Genomic DNA, 23,497 nt, shown 5'->3' on the forward strand with positions numbered 1-23,497 from the left:
TACTGCAGCCCCTTTCAGTTGTTGTTTGTTTCAGGGGGGTTTTCCCATCGATCTTCTCTTCAGGAGGTGAAATGTATGCTCAGTTGGATTATATTGCTCCTCTATAAGTCTTCTTCGAACAGTTGATGGAGATACCTTCACTCCTGCCCTGTGGAGAATGTTCGTGATGTCACTGACTGATGTTTTGCGGGTTTTCTTCACAGCTCTCACAATGTTTCTGTTATCAACTGCTGTTGTTTTCCTTGGTCGACCTGTTTGATGTATGCCAGTGGTTTCTTTTTTTTAAAGGACATTCCAAGTTGTTGTACAAGCTATCCCCAATGCTTGTGCAATGGATTTCCACTTTTTTTCAAAGACAGCTTTCTGATCTTCATGTTGGTTTATCTTTACTAACACAAATGCAGTCTTCACAGGCAAAACCCAAGGCTAAAACCAAGAGTAGACATTCAGAACTATTTATTTTGTAACCATTCAATCTAACAGGACACATCTGGGGAACACCTGTCCGTCATATGTTCCAATACTTTTGCTCACCTAGAAATTGGGTGGTCTGATACAAGAGGTCATATGTTCTAACAAATATAGATAAAAAATATAGATAAAATAATACCAGGAAATAAAAGCTGGAATTAGCATCTGTTATCTCATGTACATCTTTTGACGTCAAACTCAATTGTCTTCAGTGTATAGTGAAAACAAAGGAATTGACCTTGCTGTTCCAATAATTTTGGAGTATCTGTACTATGCAAAAACAGTAAGGCTAGGTCTGTACAGGAGGACCTCTGCTATTACATGCTATTTCAGGAAAGAGATCTTGTGGGACCAAACACAAGAGAACTACCTCAGGTGTCTATGAGAGACCATGTGTAAGAGCTGAAACAGAGCCCTATGCTGACAGGAAAGAGGGCTCTGAGTTCCACTCTCACACGCTGAGAGAATTTAGCAAGAAAACGTCATGACTGTAGGAGGGGGAGGAGAGAGAAGGAGGGAAAAGGGAGAGTAGGGGGAGAGAGAGAGCGAGAGAGAGGGAGAGAGACGGAGAGAGGGGTGGTATATTGACTCAATCCAGCAGCAGTTGTTCTTCAGTGGGAGAGACAGAGGACGAGAGGAAAGATGGAGCAATGGAGCAGATGAAGACTGTCTTTAGGTAGGGGCGTGTGTGTGTGTGCATGTGTGCATGTGTGTGTGTCTGTGTCTGTGTGTGTCTGTGCCTTGGTGTACGGTATGTGTTTGAGTGTATCTGTGTTCTTGTAAGCAGGCATATTTTAATGTGTCTGTGAAAGAGTATGTGTCTGTGCCTTTCAGTATGTGTTTGAGTGTACTGTATATGTGTGCTTGTAAGTGAGAATATTTTGCATGTGCGTGCTAGTGTATATGTGTGTGTGAGAGCATGTGTGTGTGTTGTGTATGTGTCTGTCTATTATAAGTGTGTGTCTATGAGCAATGAGGTATAGTGTGAGGTGGTATGTAGATATATTATTTATGTTTATGTTTTTGCATATTGGGGATATTTGTGTGTGTGTGTGTGTCAGTGCATTATATTGCTATTAATAAACTGCTTAAATTATTACTGTGATTATTATTATTATTATTATTGTTATTGTTATTGTTATTGTTATTGTTATTGTTTTTGTTATTATTATTATCATTAAGATGATGATGATTATGATTATGATTATTATGATTATTATTTATTCTATTTCTATTTCAGGTGACATCTTCCCTTTACAAAATATGTACATACTACAGGACATATATTAGATATAGCGACTGAGAGGGCACAGCAGTGCATTAAAACTGCACTGAGAGAAAGGGCTAATACGATACAGTACAGTGCAGAGTAGCTGGACAGTACAGTACGTTGGCAGTGCACTGGAAGACAGTTAATAGATACTGGGCACAACGGTACAAAAAAAACATCAGAAAATTCAGTGACTCACCATACACATACACACTGAGAGAGGGTTAGGAGTAGGGATACAGTGACTGACAGAGCTCTGAAGGAAACGTGAGGGCAAGAGAGGAGGGGGGGAAAGAGAGCGAAAGAGAGAGCGAGAGAGAGAGAGAGAAATAGATAGATGTCCACACCTCTCTGCTCCCCACCCTTTTCACCCTTCTATCCTCCCCTCCTCATCCACCCATCCGCCTCTCTCTCTCTCTCTCCAACTGTCCTCCCTCTCTGTCCACCTCTGGCCCGGCGATGAGTTTGTCCAAACCCCACCCCCCTCAGACGCACTTCCTGCCCCGCTCCCCGCCCGGCAACCCCTCCTCGGCCCTGTCGCTGCCCCCCGCCGAGCCCGCCCTGTCCCCGTCCCCCTCTCCGTCCCCCGTCAAGATCTCCATGCAGGAGCACTTCGCCATCAACGTGTGCCCTGGTCCCATCCTGCCCATCCCGCAGATCTCCGACTTCTTCCCCCGCTTCCGAGACTTCCCCTCCACCCCCCCGCCGCAGAGAGAGAGGCAGCCGGAGAAGGAGAGAGAGAGGGATGGAGAGAGGGACAGGGAGGGAGAGAGAGAGAGGGAGGAGGTGGAGGAGAGAGAGACGCAGGAAGTTGTGGACTCTGACGACGATGAAGAGAGTAAGTCGGTTCCGTGTTCGTGCTGCTGGCCGTTGGTTCTGTGTGTTTATGTTCCGCGTGTCCACTTGTCTGTGGTTGTGTTGTGTGTGTGTGTGTATTTCGCACTGGTTTTGCGTGTTGTCATCTGTTGCATTCAGTGTACTTGCGCTGTCGCTGGCATACATCAGAACATTGTTACTTCACGTGTTGACACATGTAACTTTGTCGGTCTCTATACTGTATGAAGCTACTGTATGTATATAGTGTGTGTTTCTATGTGTTATGTGTTTCTGGTGCTGGTGTAAATGTAAGCTACATTTTATTGTTTTTTGGCTTGTTCAGAATAGAATCTTTTTTCCATTTTTGAAAAACAGTTTTTTTGTGAGGTTTGTATCCCCTGATATGATTTCACCCTAAACATGCTGGTGCCTTATTGCACAGAAATAAGCATCAAATGCTCAGGTCTGTACTGCTGAGTGTTGGAGGGGCTGTCACATGTTCAAATGTTATTGACCACAAGACCACTGGCATTGCCCCCTCTGTTTCAAAGGACGAGACTAACTTCAGCCACATCCATCCATCAACAAACAGGGACAGAAGCAACAGATACCAGGACTGCATACCTACAAACCATAATTCCACGCATCCATTCACCAGCACCTGGTCCTGGGATGACATAGATGTTTCTGGTTTTTGTTTCATCTGTACTCATAATTAGATAATTAGCACAATTAGCACATTCGATGAATTTAGGCAATTGTGTGTATTTAGAGAAATACTGAGTAATTACTGTAGATGGCCACCTGCATCTGATTGTTTGTCTGAGTATGTAATCATGAGCTCAAAGAGGGAAGAATAAGGTACAGTCATCTCCGGTACTCTCAGATAGGACTGGCACAGGGTGGAAGGTGGGCCGTATCCATTATTCCTGTGTGCTGATTACGTAATGCACTACGTCAGGCTAATTCAAAGGCCTACGCACGCAAGCTTTTTGAATTGAATGCTGACTGCAATACTTCAGTGAAGCACTTCCATGTGGCTGAAGACCTCGAGTGGGGGAGAAAGGAAGGCTCCTCTTTTCTATCATTTTACATTTTCTTGCATGTGGGCGTAGATTTCAGGCATTAACACATACATAAGCACAGTAGTGTTTGTTAATATGTTTTCTTTGTTCGTTTACAATGAGAAATCATATTTTCCAGTGGCGGAAGAGTCTATTGATGTGTTACCTGTACTTGAATAGGATTAGCTGATATTCAATCTCCTGCTCTGCTCAGGTGAAGCATGGCCTTATTCAGCATACAGCCTTGGCTGATTTCACGCTGAGGCTGATTTCACTTCAGCACACAGACTTGGCTGATCTCACACTGAGGCTGATTTCTCTCAGCACACAGCCTTGGCTGATCTCATGCTCAGACTGATTTCACTCAGCACACAGCTTTGGCTGATCTCATGCTCAGGCTGATTTCACTCAGCACACAGCCTTGGCTGATCTCGTGTTCAGGCTGATTTCACTCAGCACAGAGCCTTGGCTGATCTCGTGCCCAGGCTGATTTCACTCAGCACAGAGCCTTGGCTGATCTCATGCTCAGGCTGATTTCACTTCAGCACACAGCCTTGGCTGATCTTGTGCTCAGGCTGATTTAACTCAGCACACAGCTTTGGCTGATCTCGTGCTCAGGCTGATTTCACTCAGCACACAGCTTTGGCTGATCTCGTGCTCAGGCTGATTTCACTCAGCACACAGCCTTGGCTGATCTCTTGCTCAGGCTGATTTCACTCAGCACACAGCCTTGGCTGATCTCATGCTCAGGCTGATTTCACTTCAGCACACAGCCTTGGTTGATCTCACGCTCAGGCTGATTTCACTCAGCACACAGCCTTGGCTGATCTCGTGCTCAGGCTGATTTCACTCAGCACACAGCCTTGACTGATCTCGTGCCCAGGCTGATTTCACTTCAGCACACAGCCTTGACTGATCTCGTGCCCAGGCTGATTTCACTTCAGCACACAGCCTTGGCTGATCTTGTGCTCAGGCTGATTTAACTCAGCACACAGCTTTGGCTGATCTCGTGCTCAGGCTGATTTCACTTCAGCACACAGCTTTGGCTGATCTCTTGCTCAGGCTGATTTCACTCAGCACACAGCCTTGGCTGATCTCATGCTCAGGCTGATTTCACTTCAGCACACAGCCTTGGTTGATCTCACGCCCAGGCTGATTTCACTCAGCACACAGCCTTGGCTGATCTCGTGCTCAGGCTGATTTCACTCAGCACACAGCCTTGACTGATCTCGTGCCCAGGCTGATTTCACTTCAGCACACAGCCTTGGCTGATCTCGTGCCCAGGCTGATTTCACTTCAGCACACAGCCTTGGCTGATCTTGTGCTCAGGCTGATTTCACTTCAGCACACAGCCTTGGCTGATCTCGTGCCCAGGCTGATTTCACTTCAGCACACAGCCTTGGCTGATCTCGTGCCCAGGCTGATTTCACTTCAGCACACAGCCTTGGCTGATCTCATGCTCAGGCTGATTTCACTTCAGCACACAGCCTTGGTTGATCTCACGCCCAGGCTGATTTCACTTCAGCACACAGCCTTGGCTGATCTCGTGCTCAGGCTGATTTCACTTCAGCACACAGCCTTGGCTGATCTCGTGCCCAGGCTGATTTCACTTCAGCACACAGCCTTGGCTGATCTCATGCTCAGGCTGATTTCACTTCAGCACACAGCCTTGGCTGATCTCGTGCTCAGGCTGATTTCACTTCAGCACACAGCCTTGGCTGATCTCGTGCCCAGGCTGATTTCACTTCAGCACACAGCCTTGGCTGATCTCATGCTCAGGCTGATTTCACTTCAGCACACAGCCTTGGCTGATCTCGTGCTCAGGTTGATTTCACTTCAGCACACAGTCTTGGCTGATCTTGTGCTCAGGCTGACTTCACTCAGCACACAACAGCACACCTTATTTAGGCAGGAGACGAGTCCTTTGTGTTCCTGTGTCAGAACACTTTAAATATTCCACACACATGGACATTTTGAGCTATATTATGAAAGTGTAAATGTTTTTTTTATTGCACTTGATAAATTATCACCTGCACTCACGGGTTTAAGTCAGCCAGGGATGCAGGTGCGGTAGCTCCTCCCAGCGACACGTCAGGCATGCCCTGGATCCCCAGTGCTATCAGTCTGAGACATGCCTCTGCTTCTGGAGCTTTCATCAGAAAGCAGTGTTGCTGAGTTAGCTGTATAGCTGCACAGTTAAATCCCAGAGCGGCTCATTTTAATTCAGTTCATCTTCAAAATTTTGGGGGTTCTGGGTTTTACTCAGTGCAGTTATCTGGCTAACTCAGTAATCCTGCTTTGTGGAACAGGCCTTAATCTCCTGTTGAGTGTTGAAGGGAGGCTAACGCATCAGAAGAGTCCATTTGTGGGAGTTCATGGGTGAGGATGGAAAGGCAGGGCAATTCTACATCAGATAAATATATATTTAGCTATATATTTTCTTTAAAAATCAGTTGAGATGAGGGCTCTGCAGTTGTTATTGAGGCTGAAACAGATAATACTCATTCTTCTGACTTCATTTTGTGTTTCAGCGTATTTGGGTACTTTGGAGTTCACCTTGCTGTTTGATCAAGAGAGTAACTGTCTGCACTGCACTATAGTCAAAGCAAAGGTAGGTAATAAAGAACACTCTGATCTATCTATTTTAGCTTTTTGCCCAAGTCATCCTGATGTATGCTTTTTACTTCCCTGCACTGTACCAAGAGTATATTTATGGTATTGTACAGTAATGTTCTGATTATATGCACCAAGGCCCAGAATCAATCTAACCGCAGTGAGCTCTGTCCTTGGAAAGTAATGTGAATGTAAAAAAAATATTTTTTGCAATATTTGGTTTGATTATCTGATGCGGTCACAATTTTAATTTTAGGGCCTGAAGGCCATGGACTCCAATGGTCTTGCCGACCCCTATGTCAAACTACATCTCCTCCCAGGGGCTAGCAAGGTAATAATAACATAACATTTTCTTAAGATTGAATTTTCCTTTGTAATTAAGATTACCTGGCAAAGTGGTTCCGGACTGTCACTGAAAACACATTATAGTTCCACCCTTTTTTGGCTGGAAGCCTTGGAACCCCCCCCCCCAATACTGCCTTCCAATTTTTAACTCAGCCTCAATGTAACGCTTTCAGAGGGTACACTGTCTGATGCACATAATCTTGGATTTTGTGCCTAAAAGAACCCCCCAGTGCTCTGTCTGTTCTGTCTGATAGCAGAATATGCTGGTGCCAACAAGATTTTGTATTACAGCTGTTTGAGTGAGAGAAAGTAGACTCTGTGAACAGAAGGAGAGAGAGAGTGAGGGGGATAAAGAAAGAGAGAGAGAAAGAGAGAGAGAATCCAGTGGCTTTGGCACGGGTGGCCAATGACATCATCTGTGTAGATGGAGCTGGGACCAAGGTGGTCTGTTACCTCTCAGGCTATTTGTCCATCTGACGCTCATTGTTCTTCCCTGTGTTTCTCTCCCTCCCTCTCCTTCTGTCACTATCTCTCCATCTCTGCCTGACCTGCATTGACCTTGAGATACCCACACACTGTTGAGCGGAGGTAGAGATAGAAAGGAGGAGGGTGTGAAGTAGGGATGGAGAGAGAGAAAGAGAGGGGGAGAGAGGAACAGAGGGATAGAAAGAGAGAGGGAGACAGACGAGGGGATGACAGCAGCAGGTGGTTGTCATGGAAACAGGAAGGATTGTTATACAAAGCACGTCAACGGCAGAGTGGAGAAGAGAGAGAGAAAGAAAGAGGGAGAGAGAGAGAGGGCGATAGGGAGCGTAAATATCGACAAATAGGTTACGCTGACCGTCTGACGGAGTGCTAAATCACCTTGACTCATCGCCACCGGGGATGGTAAACACTGACCTGTAACCAGCCATGAAAAACAACATAAGAACACCTGCTCCTGACACCCTATGTAGGGTCCCAAAAAAAAACTAAAACCACAGCACAGCAGTGCTCTTGAGCTTTCATAACGCGCAGACAACCACCTTAAACCCCCCGCTAAATTTAGCCTGAGGGACAGAGCAGAGTTCCTCACTACAGTCAGGAAAAGGAGCTCGTCATTACCCATAATGGCTACCTCTTACTGCCTGAATTCCAGGGGCGCATCAGGGCTACGATGCATTGGCATTCTGGCCAGGCAGTCATGGGGGATGTTGCCTGTCTGCTCGCCGTCACGGCAGTGTGATCTCTGACTCAGAGCCTTACTTGGGTGTTTAGCTCTCCGAGTAAGGGAAGCAAGTGTGAAAGGAAACAGGATTGAGCTGGTAGAGGAGCCCGGGGACGAGCAACGGGGAATGGGGAGGGGGGTGAAATATTTATGGAAAGCAGGGACAGCGTGGAAGGAGATGGGAGGAAGTGAAGCTTTGGGGAAAAATGGATACATGCCCTGTGGCACAGAAGGAAGGAAAGGGGGAGTCGGGCAGAGGAGGAGAAAGAGGGGGAGATGCGCGGAGATGTCGGAGTGGCAGATCGGTCGATGCAATTAGCGCCAGAGGAGCAGAAACGTGAGCGCAGGGAGGTGGCGCTCGGAGGCGTGGAGATCGCGCCTCGGGTGTGACTTCTGCTCATCGCTGTGAAAAGCTGCAGGGCAGAATGTGCCATTCCACCAACAGCAGCGAGCTGTCGCACAAAGGTCAAAGGCATTCGCATGCAGAAGCAGTGAAAATACTGTATCAGAGAGGCAACCAAGCACAGGGAGGGAGGCTAACACACCGACAACAGAGAAATTCTGAAAACATATTCAAGCATTTGCCATGTTTTTTGGTCAACTCCATGAATATTGTAGAATGTACCTTTCACATAGTTATTACTGTTTTGAACTACATTCTAGAAAACTTGGTAATTTCAAATGATTAAATACACAACAATTTGTTTGACGTTTGGTGCAGGAAGTGGGGGACAGAATGGTGGTGGGGTGAGGGGTTGATGATACCCCACTAAACACACCGCTAAAGTTGAAGATACTAAAGCTCCCAGCACAAATAAAGCAGCATGAGAACTGAGCAAAAACAAAATAAGGCAAGAAGAACAGAACGAAACAAGGATCACGGTGCCCTTGCGAGGACACAAGTCCTCGGTAAGCTTCCTGTTTTAATTAACTCACCTCAAGTGAAATTATTTCATCCCATTGGCAAATTTTGTAAGCTGTCTCACCTCATTGCCAATCTTCTTGTCTTATTTGGTAAATAAATAGTAGACATTTTTAAGACCAAATATAAGACTAAAATACTGAATTATTTCGGCTTTTGCAGTAAAAACACCTGGTGCGATTATTTTCTCACTGTGGTAACTGTGGCTGCTGAATATAGTCCAGTGCTGAAGTGAGGGAGTTAGTCATTGCTCCAAAAGCATTAATAACACAGTGATCCCGTAAATATGTGATGTTGCTCTCCTGCACTACTTAATTACTGTGTTTACTATCTGCCCACATACAATTTGCTGTGGTGACACACAGCCACTCCGCTTGATTTTGGATTTGGTCCTAGTTTCTCAGCCAGCAGGTTGTAAGAGAAAGGAAGATAAAATGTTTTTTTCTCTTTTATTTGATGGTAGTGGTGCTGTCCTCTCCTTTATAAAGTAGGTGATCAGATGCAGAGAACTGAAGAATTGCTTGAGGCAAAAAGATAACTGAAGCTCTTCTCTCCCCTCCCCCTCTCCCTCTCTTTTTCTTGCTGTCTCCCTGCTTGCCCCAACATCTCTCAGGCAAACAAACTGCGTACCAAGACCTTGAAGAACACCCTGAACCCAGTGTGGAATGAAACTTTGATTTATCATGGAATCACTGCTGCAGACATGACCACCAAAACACTCAGGTACTGGACTACAACTCCCAACATCCCCCTCTTTTTCTAAATACTGCTGACATACTAGCTCCACAAACCAGTGTTTTTTTTCTGAATGCCCAGAAAACACCCCCTGCCCGCTCCCCCCTGACCAGTCACACAAGTGCTGCCTACAATTCCCATACTCCCCCACTCCCCTGTTATCCTATGCTCTCAAACAATTGCCACAGCTCTGAGCACCCGCTTCAAAAGTGCTGGAAGCACCCCGCTTAGCACCTGACTCACAGTATCACCGCTGCCATGTCCTCACTGCGCCAGGAGCTGAGACATAGAGCCCAACATGGCGTCTGCTCTCCCACCGAGGCTGCCAACCGAGCTCAGGCATGTCAGTCACAGCGGGAGCGCGACCACAGTGCTGGGCGCAGCACAGAGCGGGGAGGAACATGTTAAACAGCAGAGGTGGATCCAGCTGAGCTCCCAGCCCCAGAGTACGCAGGCCACAGAGGGAAGCCAGAGACTCACAGAGGCGGAAGAACTTGTTTAGTGTCAGAAGTGCTCCTGTTGCTCTTTCCAGTACTGATAGGGAAAGCAAATTTAACCCAGAAACAGCATGAATACAAAAATGTACATATTAAAGAATATTGTGCGCAATGCAAATAGTTTCACTGCAAAAAAGTATTTTAGTCTTATATTTAGACTTAAAATCTGATGACTATTTTTTTTTTTGCTAAATAAGACAAGAATGACTTGAGACAGTTTGCCAACGAGGTGAGACAGTTTGACTCATTTCAAGATTTACCAATGGGGTAAGAAAATGTTACTTGTCAGTAACTTAAAACAAGCAAATGCTTTGTACTTGAGAGAAGTATTACAAGACAAAAAAAAAACCAGACTTTTTTGCAGTGTTTATCTGTTACAGAAGTCTTAGGGTTACATTCGGCCATGTACACAAACATAGAAAGCATTAACATGTTGTAGGGGTCCTCGCACGGGACTCCAAATTATGTAGGGTCCTTGCACGGGCCGCCAAATAACTCAGGGATTTTACTCTCTACGAAACCGGGGCGCCAGTTAAATGTTGTGTTGCAGTATAACTGCGAAAAGTAATCAGTCTCATAAAATTACTGTTATCAGAAATATCCAACCACAAATATAGTATTTCAATTAATTAAAATAACCAATATTAATGATTGAACATACCGATAACCTGAAGGTTGGAAGTTCTTCGAAAGACTGCTTTAACTCGGCTCTCATGTCTATGCGATTCCAAAACGGACACCGGGGTTTAATAAAATATATTTATTAAACAAACATACAAACACATAACAGATAAACTAACGGGAAGTTAGTAAGGAAATTTAGTTTGGTATGTGTGTGTGCGTGTGTGTGGCGCGCGCAAGCGCGCGTGTCGCTAGAGTTCTGGGTGTGGTAATGAGTTAGAGTTAGCTGTGAGAAGGGACTACTTGCGTAGTTTTACTCTATATATGCGCAAAAGACGGCGAATCAATTCACGTACATATATATGTAGCTAACCAAACACATTACAATGGTTGGATGGTAAATATTGAAACACAGATTCACAAAAACAGTTAAGACTAAACTAAACACTGGCTATGCCTGAATGTTTGTTTTCTTACTGAGTCCATACGCATTGCTGGATCCAAAAGACATGCTGTCCTTGTAGAAGCGGCGATGGTGCTGTGAATGGTGTCCGGGAGAGATGCGCAGGCTGGGGTGTTCCCGTCTTAGCAGCGCGTTGTCGTCTGATCCGCTGGTCCTTTTCCAGGTGTAAAAGTTCGTTGCTGTTTCGTTGTTGGGCTTTATTGGGGTAAACTGATGTAGCGTTCCGCGTACAACAATTTCCACTCACTATAGGCCACGTAGTTACCGCGAGGTAACTGGGTGTGTCCGTAGGCCTGGTAGTGCGCTGTGCAGCATTCAGCCTCTGTCCGAGTCTCGGAGCAGATGAGCTGAAGCGACTGGCCAAAAAGGGTGCGTCGAAGAGAAGAAGCAGAAGAGGCAGAAAAAGCAGAAGAGCCAGAAGAGAGATCCCAAGAACGTGTCTTGCTCTTATACGGGACCGTTTATTGCTCCCGCCATTACGGGATTGGCTGAACCAAGTTAGACGTCATTCGTGGTGGACGTCGCAGAATTTTCCTGTGGGAATGTGGAAGTTGTAGTCCCTACATCCCCCCTGTGGTCTCAGGATGCGGCTGAAGCCAGTGTTCCTCGAGAGCACAAAAGTCAGTTCACAGTCCACAGGTCAAGTACATTGGGTCGGTAACACAGTTCACAATTGACTGACAAACATCCAGGCATTTATCAACAATTAACTAAACTGGTCTAAAACACATGATACAAACAATGTGAAACACTAAGATCGAACAGTGAATACATTGTCACAAAACATAAGAAACCTTGGTGAAAGGGTTAGTCGTTTTGTTAGTTCAGGTGTTTTGTTAGTTATTGGATGGTGTCCAGAAGGTGGAGCACCAACAGGAATGACCCAGCCATGAAAATGTTCAGAGGGTCTAGGATGGAGAGGCTGTAGTCTTTTTGGAAGTCTTGTTCAGACTGACCAATTGTTCTAGTCCCTACAGTCAGGTTGCTGACGAGGGTTGTCATCTGAAATATGTGGGGACATTTTCAAATTAGGGCAGCTTTCTGTATCCAAGCTTAACCTTATGGCTGTGTCATCAGGAAGGAAATGGAGAGGTGGTCTCATTTCTAAATGATGTGGTAAGCTCACAAGTGGTCTTGTCTTGCTTGGGGAAGAGGTGGAGTAAGGCACACTGGGGTGTGGCAATATACTTGTAAAGATTACACTGTAGTTTCTACATGCAATACTTTACGATGGTTCAGTAGGTATAGAAAGAAGCAATGAACGTTTATGAGTTATAGCAGGTGTCGGATTTAACTCTACAGTACCTACTTACGATCTGCGTTTGCTGCTGCTACATGCAAATCTAAGTGGCTGCTATAAACTACCAGTTTATTTTGCCACCCCCCTTTGGTAGGAAAGGTGTGCAAAAGAAAGTGGTCAAAGCATCAGCTGGGAGTCTGCCTGTGAGGAGACCACGGCTATAGATCAGTCTTATTCAACGTCTTTTGATGGAGGTTGAACAAGACCAGATAGCTCTTTGGAGTGGTTACTCAAGGCATACACACTACTGAACAAAGGTTAGAGGCTTTAGTTGTCCTCAGAGGAACTGAAGAAGCTCTCTACAGACAAGGTATCTTCCCTATCAGAGTCATGCTGGTGACTCTGAGGCTTGGGCCTACCGGGTCGGTCTTCTCTCCAATTCCGGCTGGAATCAGAGTGTGAGAAGCGACCACGGTGGCTCTTAACCGGGAACTTACTCACATGCCGTTGTTTTGAGCCATTAGATTTTAATGGGGCAACTTGGGAAGTGCCGGCGGGCTTGGTTGGAACAACGTGCTTAGCTGTTTCCAATACCTCGTTCCTGGGCACAATCCTTAAAGTGTCCCAGACCATTTGGGCTTCATTTCTTAATTCAAGGGCTGAGTGTTGGCCCCTTGAAAACAGTGAAACATGAGTTCGGACACAGGGGTGCAGGTTGTGCACAAAAAGGGATTTGAAGGCTTGATCTTCATCTAAGCCTGGTCCGTTTCTGCCCTGGAAAAAAGCATGTTTAAGTCGTTGGTAAAAGTCTTTTGGTCGTTCTGTACGGCTATGTTTAACCTCCACAGATTTGATCATGGCTGTGGCCTGATCAAACCGTGGCAGGTACTCAGCTACCAACGCTTCACAAACCTTGGGATAGCTGGAACGAACCTGTGGTGGAAGTTGTTCCATAAATGTATGGATCTCTCTGGTAGAGGTTTTCCATACAAGTCGTACCTTTTCTCGATCGGTTGCCCTGGGCAGATCCGAGAGACAGTAGTCAACTTCTCTCAAGTAACTCTGAATGTTAAATTCGGAGTCCTTGGGGTCAAATGTGTGGACATACTTCGCCATGGCCTCTAGCTCCTCAAAGCGAAGACCATGTGAAGTTGCACTAGTTTGCCTGTTTGGAGAAGGAGAGACTGAAATCACATTTGAATGTGAATGCGTTTCATGCGGAGCTCGACGTCCTCGGTTTGGTTTAGGGGGCGGAGCTACAAAACAGTCATTCTCACAATGGTTGGCAGAAGATGAATTGTCGCTGTCAGTGTACTGTACAGAGCTGTCACCTATCCTCTCAGTTATAAAGGGAAAGCTAGCGGGATTAGCGTTGCTTTTTGTGTGCCCAATTAATAACGTTAGATCTCCTCTACCGTGTCCACGGGAGGGTTCCCTGACCTCCTCATGAGAGGGGTGGGCATGGAAGGTGCAGTCCTGTACTTGCCTGACTGTTTCTCCCTTGCGGAGATGGACCACCGTTGGGATGGAGTCCCCCCTTTCCCTCTCCAGGGAAGAGGTGGGCAAACCATTGCATGGGTGGTCAACAGCACTGCAATCTGAGGAGACTGACGAGTGTCCATCAGAGCAAGTTGTGGAACCGGGATCTGACAAACCCGAATCAATTTGTGACCCCCCTTCCCCTGCCTTGTGGTGTAAGGAGGAAGCAGGAGAAGCTGGAGTTGGGCAAGCCTGAGAAAGCAGGCTTACAGAAGAGAGTGGATGCAGTAGCTTGTGGCATCTACTCTTCAACTGAAATAATTCCTCTCTGTAGGAACAAAGATCTGATTCGGCTGAATGCAGATCACGCAAGTATTGTACTGCTTTCTTGCCAACAGTTTGAAGCTCAAGTAAAACACTGGTGTGTTGTCCTCTGAGGTATGCCATCTCTGAGTCTAAGTTTTTGTTGCTCTGAAGAGCAAGACTAATCTGTCTGGCAAAATTCAAGACCAGACAACTTAGAATTGGGTCTTTTGAATGGTTGGGGGAGTGACCTTTCTCGTTGATTAATGAGAACATTTCTTTCCTACAATCAGTGAGGTTCATCTGATTCAGGAAAGCTATGTAGCCAGGTGCTAAACCTTGGGCTAAAAAGGAAAGGTACTCATCAATAGATATGGGTTCCATATCTCAAGCCAAATAAAGCTAAAAGCTAAAATCAGTAACTTAAGAGGGTACTCTTGAAGTTAACAATTTGACAAGGGCCTTGAGCTCCTAACAGTTGGCAATGAATTGTTTCCCAATATCACAATCCAACATACAAGTTGTGATGAAGGATAAAGAATTTAAAACGCTCTTTGAATATTCTCTATAACTATAGTACAAGGTAGCTATAGCATCACACAGGGACTCGAGTTGCACTAGCGGTACTGCAATGCAACAACAGCAAAATGAACAAACATATGGCGGATATTCAGACCGTAAAATAGGAACTGTGATGCTGATCACATTAATCCTAAATACCAGAATGTGATTGGTTGAAATTACAATTAAATTTGGATTTAAATGTAAAATTCAATTAATTATTAAAATTACTTTGACCAAGTAATTATAATTAATAATACAGTGCGGCTAATAATACTATTATTGATAATACGTATTATACCGGAAGGTAAATGCCAATCAACAAACTACCGTGTAAGATTACGAATGTAATGCCACAATGTTACACGAGGGGGCAGTATATTGAGAAAGCGGCTCATGCAGGCTTTCAAAAATGGTACAAGGGTGACATCTAGCGGTATTTTCAAAAGATTGCACTGGTGGCAATTTAGCTGAGAAAGAATGCCGAGAATTCGTTCTGGAGGCACGTGACATGAGCCAAAGCTCGTCTTTCTCACGCAGAGCTCCAAATTAGGATGGGGAATTCGTTATGAAGTCACAAGACATGAAATTTGAGCCAAAGCTAGTCTTCCTCACACGGGGCACCAAAATATGTAGGGGTCCTCGCACGGGACTCCAAATTATGTAGGGTCCTTGCACGGGCCGCCAAATAACGCAGGGATTTTACTCTCTACGAAACCGGGGCGCCAGTTAAATGTTGTGTTGCAGTATAACTGCGAAAAGTAATCAGTCTCATAAAATTACTGTTATCAGAAATATCCAACCACAAATATAGTATTTCAATTAATTAAAATAACCAATATTAATGATTGAACATACCGATAACCTGAAGGTTGGAAGTTCTTCGAAAGACTGCTTTAACTCGGCTCTCATGTCTATGCGATTCCAAAACGGACACCGGGGTTTAATAAAATATATTTATTAAGCAAACATACAAACACATAACAGATAAACTAACGGGAAGTTAGTAAGGAAATTTAGTTTGGTATGTGTGTGTGCGTGTGTGTGGCGCGCGCAAGCGCGCGTGTCGCTAGAGTTCTGGGTGTGGTAATGAGTTAGAGTTAGCTGTGAGAAGGGACTACTTGCGTAGTTTTACTCTATATATGCGCAAAAGACGGCGAATCAATTCACGTACATATATATGTAGCTAACCAAACACATTACAATGGTTGGATGGTAAATATTGAAACACAGATTCACAAAAACAGTTAAGACTAAACTAAACACTGGCTATGCCTGAATGTTTGTTTTCTTACTGAGTCCATACGCATTGCTGGATCCAAAAGACATGCTGTCCTTGTAGAAGCGGCGATGGTGCTGTGAATGGTGTCCGGGAGAGATGCGCAGGCTGGGGTGTTCCCGTCTTAGCAGCGCGTTGTCGTCTGATCCGCTGGTCCTTTTCCAGGTGTAAAAGTTCGTTGCTGTTTCGTTGTTGGGCTTTATTGGGGTAAACTGATGTAGCGTTCCGCGTACAACAATTTCCACTCACTATAGGCCACGTAGTTACCGCGAGGTAACTGGGTGTGTCCGTAGGCCTGGTAGTGCGCTGTGCAGCATTCAGCCTCTGTCCGAGTCTCGGAGCAGATGAGCTGAAGCGACTGGCCAAAAAGGGTGCGTCGAAGAGAAGAAGCAGAAGAGGCAGAAAAAGCAGAAGAGCCAGAAGAGAGATCCCAAGAACGTGTCTTGCTCTTATACGGGACCGTTTATTGCTCCCGCCATTACGGGATTGGCTGAACCAAGTTAGACGTCATTCGTGGTGGACGTCGCAGAATTTTCCTGTGGGAATGTGGAAGTTGTAGTCCCTACAATGTTAACAAAGAAAACATGCAATTATACTCTTGGAATTCATATCTAAACTAAGAAGAGAAGGCTGAGCCACAGTTGGTCCAGTTGGGCATGTTTAAGCAGCAGTTGAGGAGCATATATCCCATGCCCCAGAGTCTGTCTCAGTTTAATCTAAAAGACTTAGCTTCCATACCCAGACATATCTATTAGCAGACTCTCCAGTGGAGAGTCATGTGGGCACACATTTTTTGACACGCACTTCTTCTTTTTTGAGAAGAAGTCACATAGACACTTTTTGTCATCTCCTAGATATTCTTAATAACCCTTGATATTGACTTTCTGCCTGCCAGCTGGGATGGTGTTGTGTAGAATATAATGTGGAAATTATTTTATTTTTTTAAAGACTGAAATCAATATTTTGGTGCAATGCTCTCGGTGATGATTTGATATGCTGTACATCTTACAGTAAGTGTTGATTTGTATGTGTGTCTGCGCCAAATGACAGACCTTAGAGAGACCTGTCATCAAGCATTCTTATGCTCTTATTTACACTAATTATTGGAAGAAATAGTTAGTATGTGTCACCTCTCTGTTGCAGGCTGTGTGTGTGCGATATGGACAGGCTGGGCCGCAATGAGTTCATAGGGGAAGTCATGGTAGCTTTGAAGAGGCTGAGAGTTGGGGAGACCAAGAAGTACAACATGGGCCTGGAGAGACAGGCACAGGTAAGGAGAGAGAATTCTCTCTAAATGTAGTGTTCTTTAAATCCCAGTTTCCAGGGTGTGGTAGGCGTAGCTTCGCTGACATTTTCCTTCAATAACAACAACGGTGCATGAGCATGGGCACACAGTACGATTGAAAAATAGCATGGAGGATATTTTTCTACATTCTGCCCATTGGATACTAAAGAATGCACACTAAACTGTATGCAGTATGCTTGGAACATAGTGAATATGTTGAGGACACAGTAGTAGTAGCTGATTCAGACATGTATTTATTTATTTATTTTAAAAAGATGGCGGGCAGTCTTGCCCTTGTGTGTATTTCTTTCCCTTGATTCACTCAGGGTGGGTCAGGGCAGAGAGGGTTGCAGATCCACAGCCACCATATAGATTAGCCATTCTGAACCAGAACACCCACAACAAGTCAACTGAGGAGGAACGGGAGGAAATTGTACTGCCAATTAAAACTGAGGAATGTGTAGATAGCCAAGATGAGATTAAACTATTTTTAATTTGAAACCATTTTAAACTGAGAGAGAGATTCAGAAGAGGTTGGGGGGGGGGGGAGTATTGTTTGATTGTTTGAGAAACAGAAGGGTGTACTATTTGACATTTAGATAATATTTATTATTTCAGTGAAAACAGAGGCAATTTTCAGTCACAGAATTCTCTTCAGTTTCAATGACACTTTCATTCAGCGCCCTGCCATCTTTAAACAGACATACATTAAAAATAGTGTTGTAAAAAGCCCATGCTTTGTAATAATTACAACTTGCAAGAAATTACTGTGTTCAGAGTTTCCAATTAAGTGTGATTTATTGTAGAGAGTAAATGATAATCAATACTGAAGAACAGTGGGGAAAGCAAGGCAGGTCAAAAAAACAAGAAATGCTGCAATTTGTGAGTCTGTATTTAGACTTTGTGGAATCATCCATGCTGCTCATCCCCTGTTACATAATCATTCTCCGATCACAATGACAGTAACCACTAGGGGTATGTTGACCTCGTTGTAGCTATACTTTTGTCAATTGTTTGTTGTTCCATAGTCCGATGTTTTTCTCTTGATCCTGAATATAATATGCATTCACCTATATTGTTCAGTGTTTTGTCTAACCATACAATTGTTGACAGGGTAACAGTATGAGGGTGGGAAATGTTATTGAGATGCTTTACTCTTTGGAAAATAATTAAACTATATGACTTTAAAACTAGCTATCAAAACCCACAAGTTGTGTTGATGCTTTACAAAAAATTCTGCGTATGTGTTTTGCAAATTATGAAGAATTCACCTCAGCATTTAGAAGGGGCAGAAATATGCTTACTGATGTTGGTTTATTCCCTGCCGCCCCTCTCCTGCTTCATTGTGAAGACTTGCGGGCTCACTGCCACAAAAGACCGGGCTCGCAAAGCAGAACAACCAACGTTCTATTCATCTTATGACATTGATTAAATGCAGGAATATAGAGGAAAAAATGTATAGCTGGCGAAACACTTTGCTTATTTGATGACAAGGCTGAGAGAGTGTGCGCTAATCAGCAGAGAGGGCTAACTGAAGTATGCACTCCAATCAGAATTGTCAGGGAAAATTCCCAGGCCAGGACAACATTTCCTGTGTGTCACCCAGTAATATTTACCACAATTTTACAGACCGTTGGGCACAAAAGTGTGTGTGTGTGTGTCTGTGTGTGTGTGTGTGTGTGTGTGTGTGTACTAACCATGTCTGCCTGTTAGTACACAACTATTTTGGCATTCATGCTCCCATTTTCCTGCCTCAGCAGAACAGAGAGATGAATAACCAAAACCAGGAGCAAGGCACACCTGTTGCAGAGGAAGAGGTGAATTATTATTATGATTATTATTATTATTGTTGTTGTTATGATTACTCATCATTACTATTGTGGTTACTATGTATGTTTTCATTATTGTCAGCATTACTATTGTCATCACTGTTGCTATTGTTGAAGACAGTCATTGTCATCATTCTTGTTCTTGTTGTCATTGACACTGTCATTGTCATGAGCGTGCCTGACTGTTTCTTTTTTGTTGCTATTATTGGCTGTGTTCCTTTAGGAAGGCAGATGCCTGCTACCTTGTTGTCCAGGTAGGCAGCTGCCTCCAGAGCCAGCTGCTTGTGCAAAGTCAATCTTTCCTTGCGCATCCCACGTACTGTATGTTAGCTTTATGGGTCAGTAACATTATACTGATTATCTTATGGAACACTCTGAGTTGTAAACCATCTGACCTAATACATTTGTATAACAATAAAAGTATAGATTTTTAGGCATAACAAGATCACATGGTTGATCCACTAGCAGCCCCACCACTGGGGGGGGGGGTTATTTCCCAAGACTGATTTCCTCCCAATAATCACTCGTACATGAAAATGATAAAATGCAGTATTTTATGGTCACATTACATTATTGGCATTTGGCAGACTCTCTTATCCAGAGCGACATACAGTTGGAGCAGGAGACAATCCTTCCCTGGGGCAATGCAGGGTTAAGGGCCTTGCTCAAGGGCCCAACGGCTGTGCAGATCCTATCGTGGCTACACCGGGATTAGAACCCCCGACCTTGTGTGTCCCAGTCATTTACCTTCACCACTACACTACAGGCCACCCATCATTTTCCTCATCATTTCCTTGTAGCTGTTCCTGCTAGCTGTTTTCTTTTCCAGTTTGTATTGTGTTGCTAAAGGGTGGCTGGCTGTTTTTGCAGCAGTGTTGGTGGCTGGGTAGTTACTGTTTACGGTTTTTTACCCTTCAGCGGGGTCGTATCTTGGTGTCTTTGCTTTACAATCAAGAGAAGCAGGCACTCATAGTGGGGATCGTACGCTGTGCTCACCTGGCAGCCATGGACTCAAATGGGTACTCTGATCCCTTCGTCAAGATGTGAGTAGAGAGGGGGGGGGACAGCTGGTTATGCATATTAAAAGCTTTTCATCATTTTTATATTTTTTATAGGATTAATCTTTTTTATTTCTCACTGTTTTACTGTTATCCATAGATATAATGTGTTCCGTTTTGTCACCTTTTTGGTGGCTGTTCTCAATGTGATACTTGTGAATTACTGCTATAATTATTTCCGTATATTTGTGAGGAATTATGGAATTATCTTTGGCAACAGAAATGTATATTTGCCACGCCAGTAAAGGCTATTGTATTGTATGTAATTGCACTGAATATGTGGCAGAGCAAAAGTGAAGTTCAAGATGAGCAAGGAGGGAATATTCTTTACCCTTACCGCTTGCAGGCTGAGGAGGGAATATTCTTTACCCTTACTGCTTGCAGGCTGAGTATTCTTTATTACTAAATACCAAGAGAACAGTTTTTCTTCCTTTCTCTTGTTTTCCCTGTCCGGGTGCTAGTGTACGGAGTGCCAGTTTGAGCACTCTGTCTCGGTCTCCTCCACATTGGGGCATTTCTTTCCCCTCTGAATGATTTATGAGGAGCAGACAGGGTTCTGTAACATGGTGCGATTGCTTTGTGTTTGTGGTGTCATTGCTGCTATTGTGTTTGATGTGGTGCGTGGCTCCGCTGCGGGAGATTGGTGCCGTCAGCCTGGGCACTAAATCTGCCACAGGGGTTCCTGGGCCGGGACCCGCTCAGTGCAGCCAGCAGCCTGTAATGACACGGGTCAGCCTTGAGAAAAGAGCCCCTGCAGGGCTGTGTGTGTGTTTCTATGGGCTGTGGAGGAGGTTTAGTGAAGTCTACTCAAGCCCCGTGTTTGATATCGGCCATGTTCCTTTGAGGCCTGGGATTTTATTTTAGCTGTCAGGTGTTGGCCTCAATAGTGATCTTTTTTAATGAAATTTCACATTAACTTTTTTTGTTGAAAGGTATGACTGTAGGATCTGGGGACTATATTTAGGGGTAAAATTTGATGGCGATGAATGTTTGATATAAAGCTTGATATAGGTGCGATAAAAAACTGTTATACCCAACTTCCCTCACCGGCTTGATGGAGCACGCTGCCCTTCGCTCACTGAATAATTTCCCCAGTTACATTTGATATAAAGTCCTTTGACCTACCCCCCCCTTCACTCCCCAGTCTCCTACTCCTCCAAAGACACTTAGCTTCTAAACAAAATGCAATTCGCTCCCCGAAATAAAATCTCACACGTTGGAAGTTTCCAACCGACAAGATCTCACACATTGTGATTTGCCACCCTTGAGAACTGCCTTCCCACATCATCAGTGCAGAGCTGCTCACCCACAACCTCGCCAGCAGCAAGCTGACCTTTTGAAGCCCTAAACCATGCGCCTCCAAAGGTGATGCATCACCGCCTTAGACTGGTGGGAACCCATCTGCTCAATCGCAGGCATTAGTATTACATGCACACCAGGTGTATTAAATGATGTGTCAGAAATTCTAAGCAATGTTACCAATCACAGAGCTAAAAGAAATGGCATTTATTACTTCCTTAGCTACCATCAGTGCTTTGGTTTTCTGCCGTTAGGATTTATCATAAAGACGAAGGCCCATCAGTTTTCCCTAATAGGGCCCGCTGGATGATGCTAAAATAATAAAACCAGTGAGATTGGCAATGTTATTTATGCGAAAGGGGGTTTGTTTATTCCCCAAAGGATGTCCAGAGGGTCCGGGGGTCACATTCCTGTTTCATGAGCATAACATTTTCTTCCGGGCCCACACTCTCTGTCAAGGATAATTCATTTGACCTAAATTCTCTGAATGTTAAAAACACTCTTAGCAATCGCTGCATATATATTCTAATATTCTATTTAGCTGCTGTTCAATGGTCACAGACACATACTGTACAGCCTCCTTCTCTTGTCTATGACACAACAATCAAACATCGATTGCATAGAATTAATTCTTGCTACTTCACTATTCCAGCAAACATGAGGTTTCACGAATGTTCTGTGAACATTCTGGTTAAATTTTCATGAATTCTAGAATGAATTTGAATCAAGCATGCCCCACAAACAATTTAAGAATGTATTTATTGCTCCGAGCAAACTATCAAAGTAACAGAAAAATGTTTCAAACATGGCTCATGCAAATGTACTTGTAGCATCCCTTGATTGCTAACCTTTAGTGTTTTAAAACGGAAGTTAGTACACCAATAATAGAGGGTGGCTTTATGTAGTTCAGAGTTGGAACCAAACTGCCAATTAGCCAGTCAATGCTGTGAAAATTGACCAAGAGGTAAATAACATTTGATTTTTGTCTCTGATCTAGTTTTCTTCTGGATTACCACACTGCTGGTTTGACCCTGATCAAATACCAGGGCCCATTTCTGATAGCACTGCTCCAGCGTCTCTGCTTAGCTGACAGCAGAACCAGGTCATTTGTGCATAATAGGAACTAGTTTTCCTTGTCCGGCAGAATTAGTCCAGGAATTGCTTTGGGCTATTCTGACACCGAGTGAACAGGGAATAGCGCTTGGTATACAACTAAGGACATTTGACTGATTTCAGAGTCAATGTGAGTAAAGGCTTCATCCATCACACTGCAAGTTGAACTACGGAAAAAAGAAACTCCAGGGAGACCCCTCTGGTCTTGGCATTCAGCATATGCAGAGGAATGCATTTATAGAGGTCCTCTGGTTGCTTATGCCTATTGCTTGGTATGATGTGCAACAACGTGGTTGTGCATCTCAGCTTTGGAGCTGGGTAACGCAATCTCAAAGGATGTCCTGGCATTGCGATTGCCTGACCACAGAATACATGGTTTAGGGCATGTATGGTTTTCTGAAATATTTCCTTCACATGGTGTCATGGTGATTTTATTGGGGGTTTTTTTCTGTAAAAAAAGCTTCTGTGGCTTGTCTCCAGAGAGGCGACCATTTTAGTTCTTTATGGAACCCTGTATGGTTGGTGTTAAAAGTGTGATAGCTCCCAGACTGACAAAGAACCCTTGAACTAGATAGGGTTTAGACACAGAGGAGCCTTTTGGAACCATTTCTTCTGACAGTGAGTTGTCACAGATGGTCCTTGAAGAAAAAAAGAATGCATTTTGTAAATATAGTAACTAAATAGACTAAAAATGCGTGATAACATTCAGCCCATTCTGGGTCAGTGTGTCTGCTACTTTCTTTTCCAGCTCTTGTTGATAGTGATGTATTCTGTTTGAGGTTCAAGGATGGCCCTATTTCATGCCTGAAAGCCCTCTCCCCTCTGAGCAGGTTGTGAGAAACAGAAAGAGAGGTGATTTGGGGGGGGGGGGGGGGGGAGCTGCTGTTCACCCTCTCCTCTACAAAGTAGGTGAGCAGATGAGCAGGGTGAGCATGTGGTATGCCCTGAGGGAAAAGAGATAAATCTTTCTTTTTCTCTCTCCATCACCCTCTCACCCGCTCTCTTTCTTCTGCTCTGTCTGAGTCTG

The 23,497-nt window shown here is 44.3% G+C and overlaps 1 protein-coding gene across 4 annotated transcripts in view; it reads left to right on the forward strand.

Annotated features, from left to right (window-relative positions):
• Positions 1-1,016: 1,016 nt before the first annotated feature.
• Positions 1,017-23,497, forward strand: part of doc2d (double C2-like domains, delta) — a 28,505-nt gene continuing 6,024 nt past the window's right edge. For 3 of the 4 annotated variants that reach the window (XR_009708972.1, XM_061245846.1, XM_061245848.1), the window contains exons 1-8: positions 1,017-1,147; positions 1,712-2,579; positions 6,153-6,232; positions 6,491-6,565; positions 9,322-9,431; positions 17,030-17,156; positions 18,929-18,988; positions 19,919-20,043. Coding sequence is in view for 3 of the 4 variants with exons in the window: in XM_061245846.1 (XP_061101830.1) it covers positions 2,201-2,579; positions 6,153-6,232; positions 6,491-6,565; positions 9,322-9,431; positions 17,030-17,156; positions 18,929-18,988; positions 19,919-20,043 (956 nt within the window). In the remaining variant the exon portion in view is untranslated. The remainder of the gene's footprint in view (positions 1,148-1,711; positions 2,580-6,152; positions 6,233-6,490; positions 6,566-9,321; positions 9,432-17,029; positions 17,157-18,928; positions 18,989-19,918; positions 20,044-23,497) is intronic. The other variant, XM_061245847.1, reaches the window with a different exon arrangement.

This window comes from Conger conger, chromosome 6, assembly GCF_963514075.1.
Source record: "Conger conger chromosome 6, fConCon1.1, whole genome shotgun sequence".
Classification (NCBI taxonomy): domain Eukaryota; kingdom Metazoa; phylum Chordata; class Actinopteri; order Anguilliformes; family Congridae; genus Conger; species Conger conger.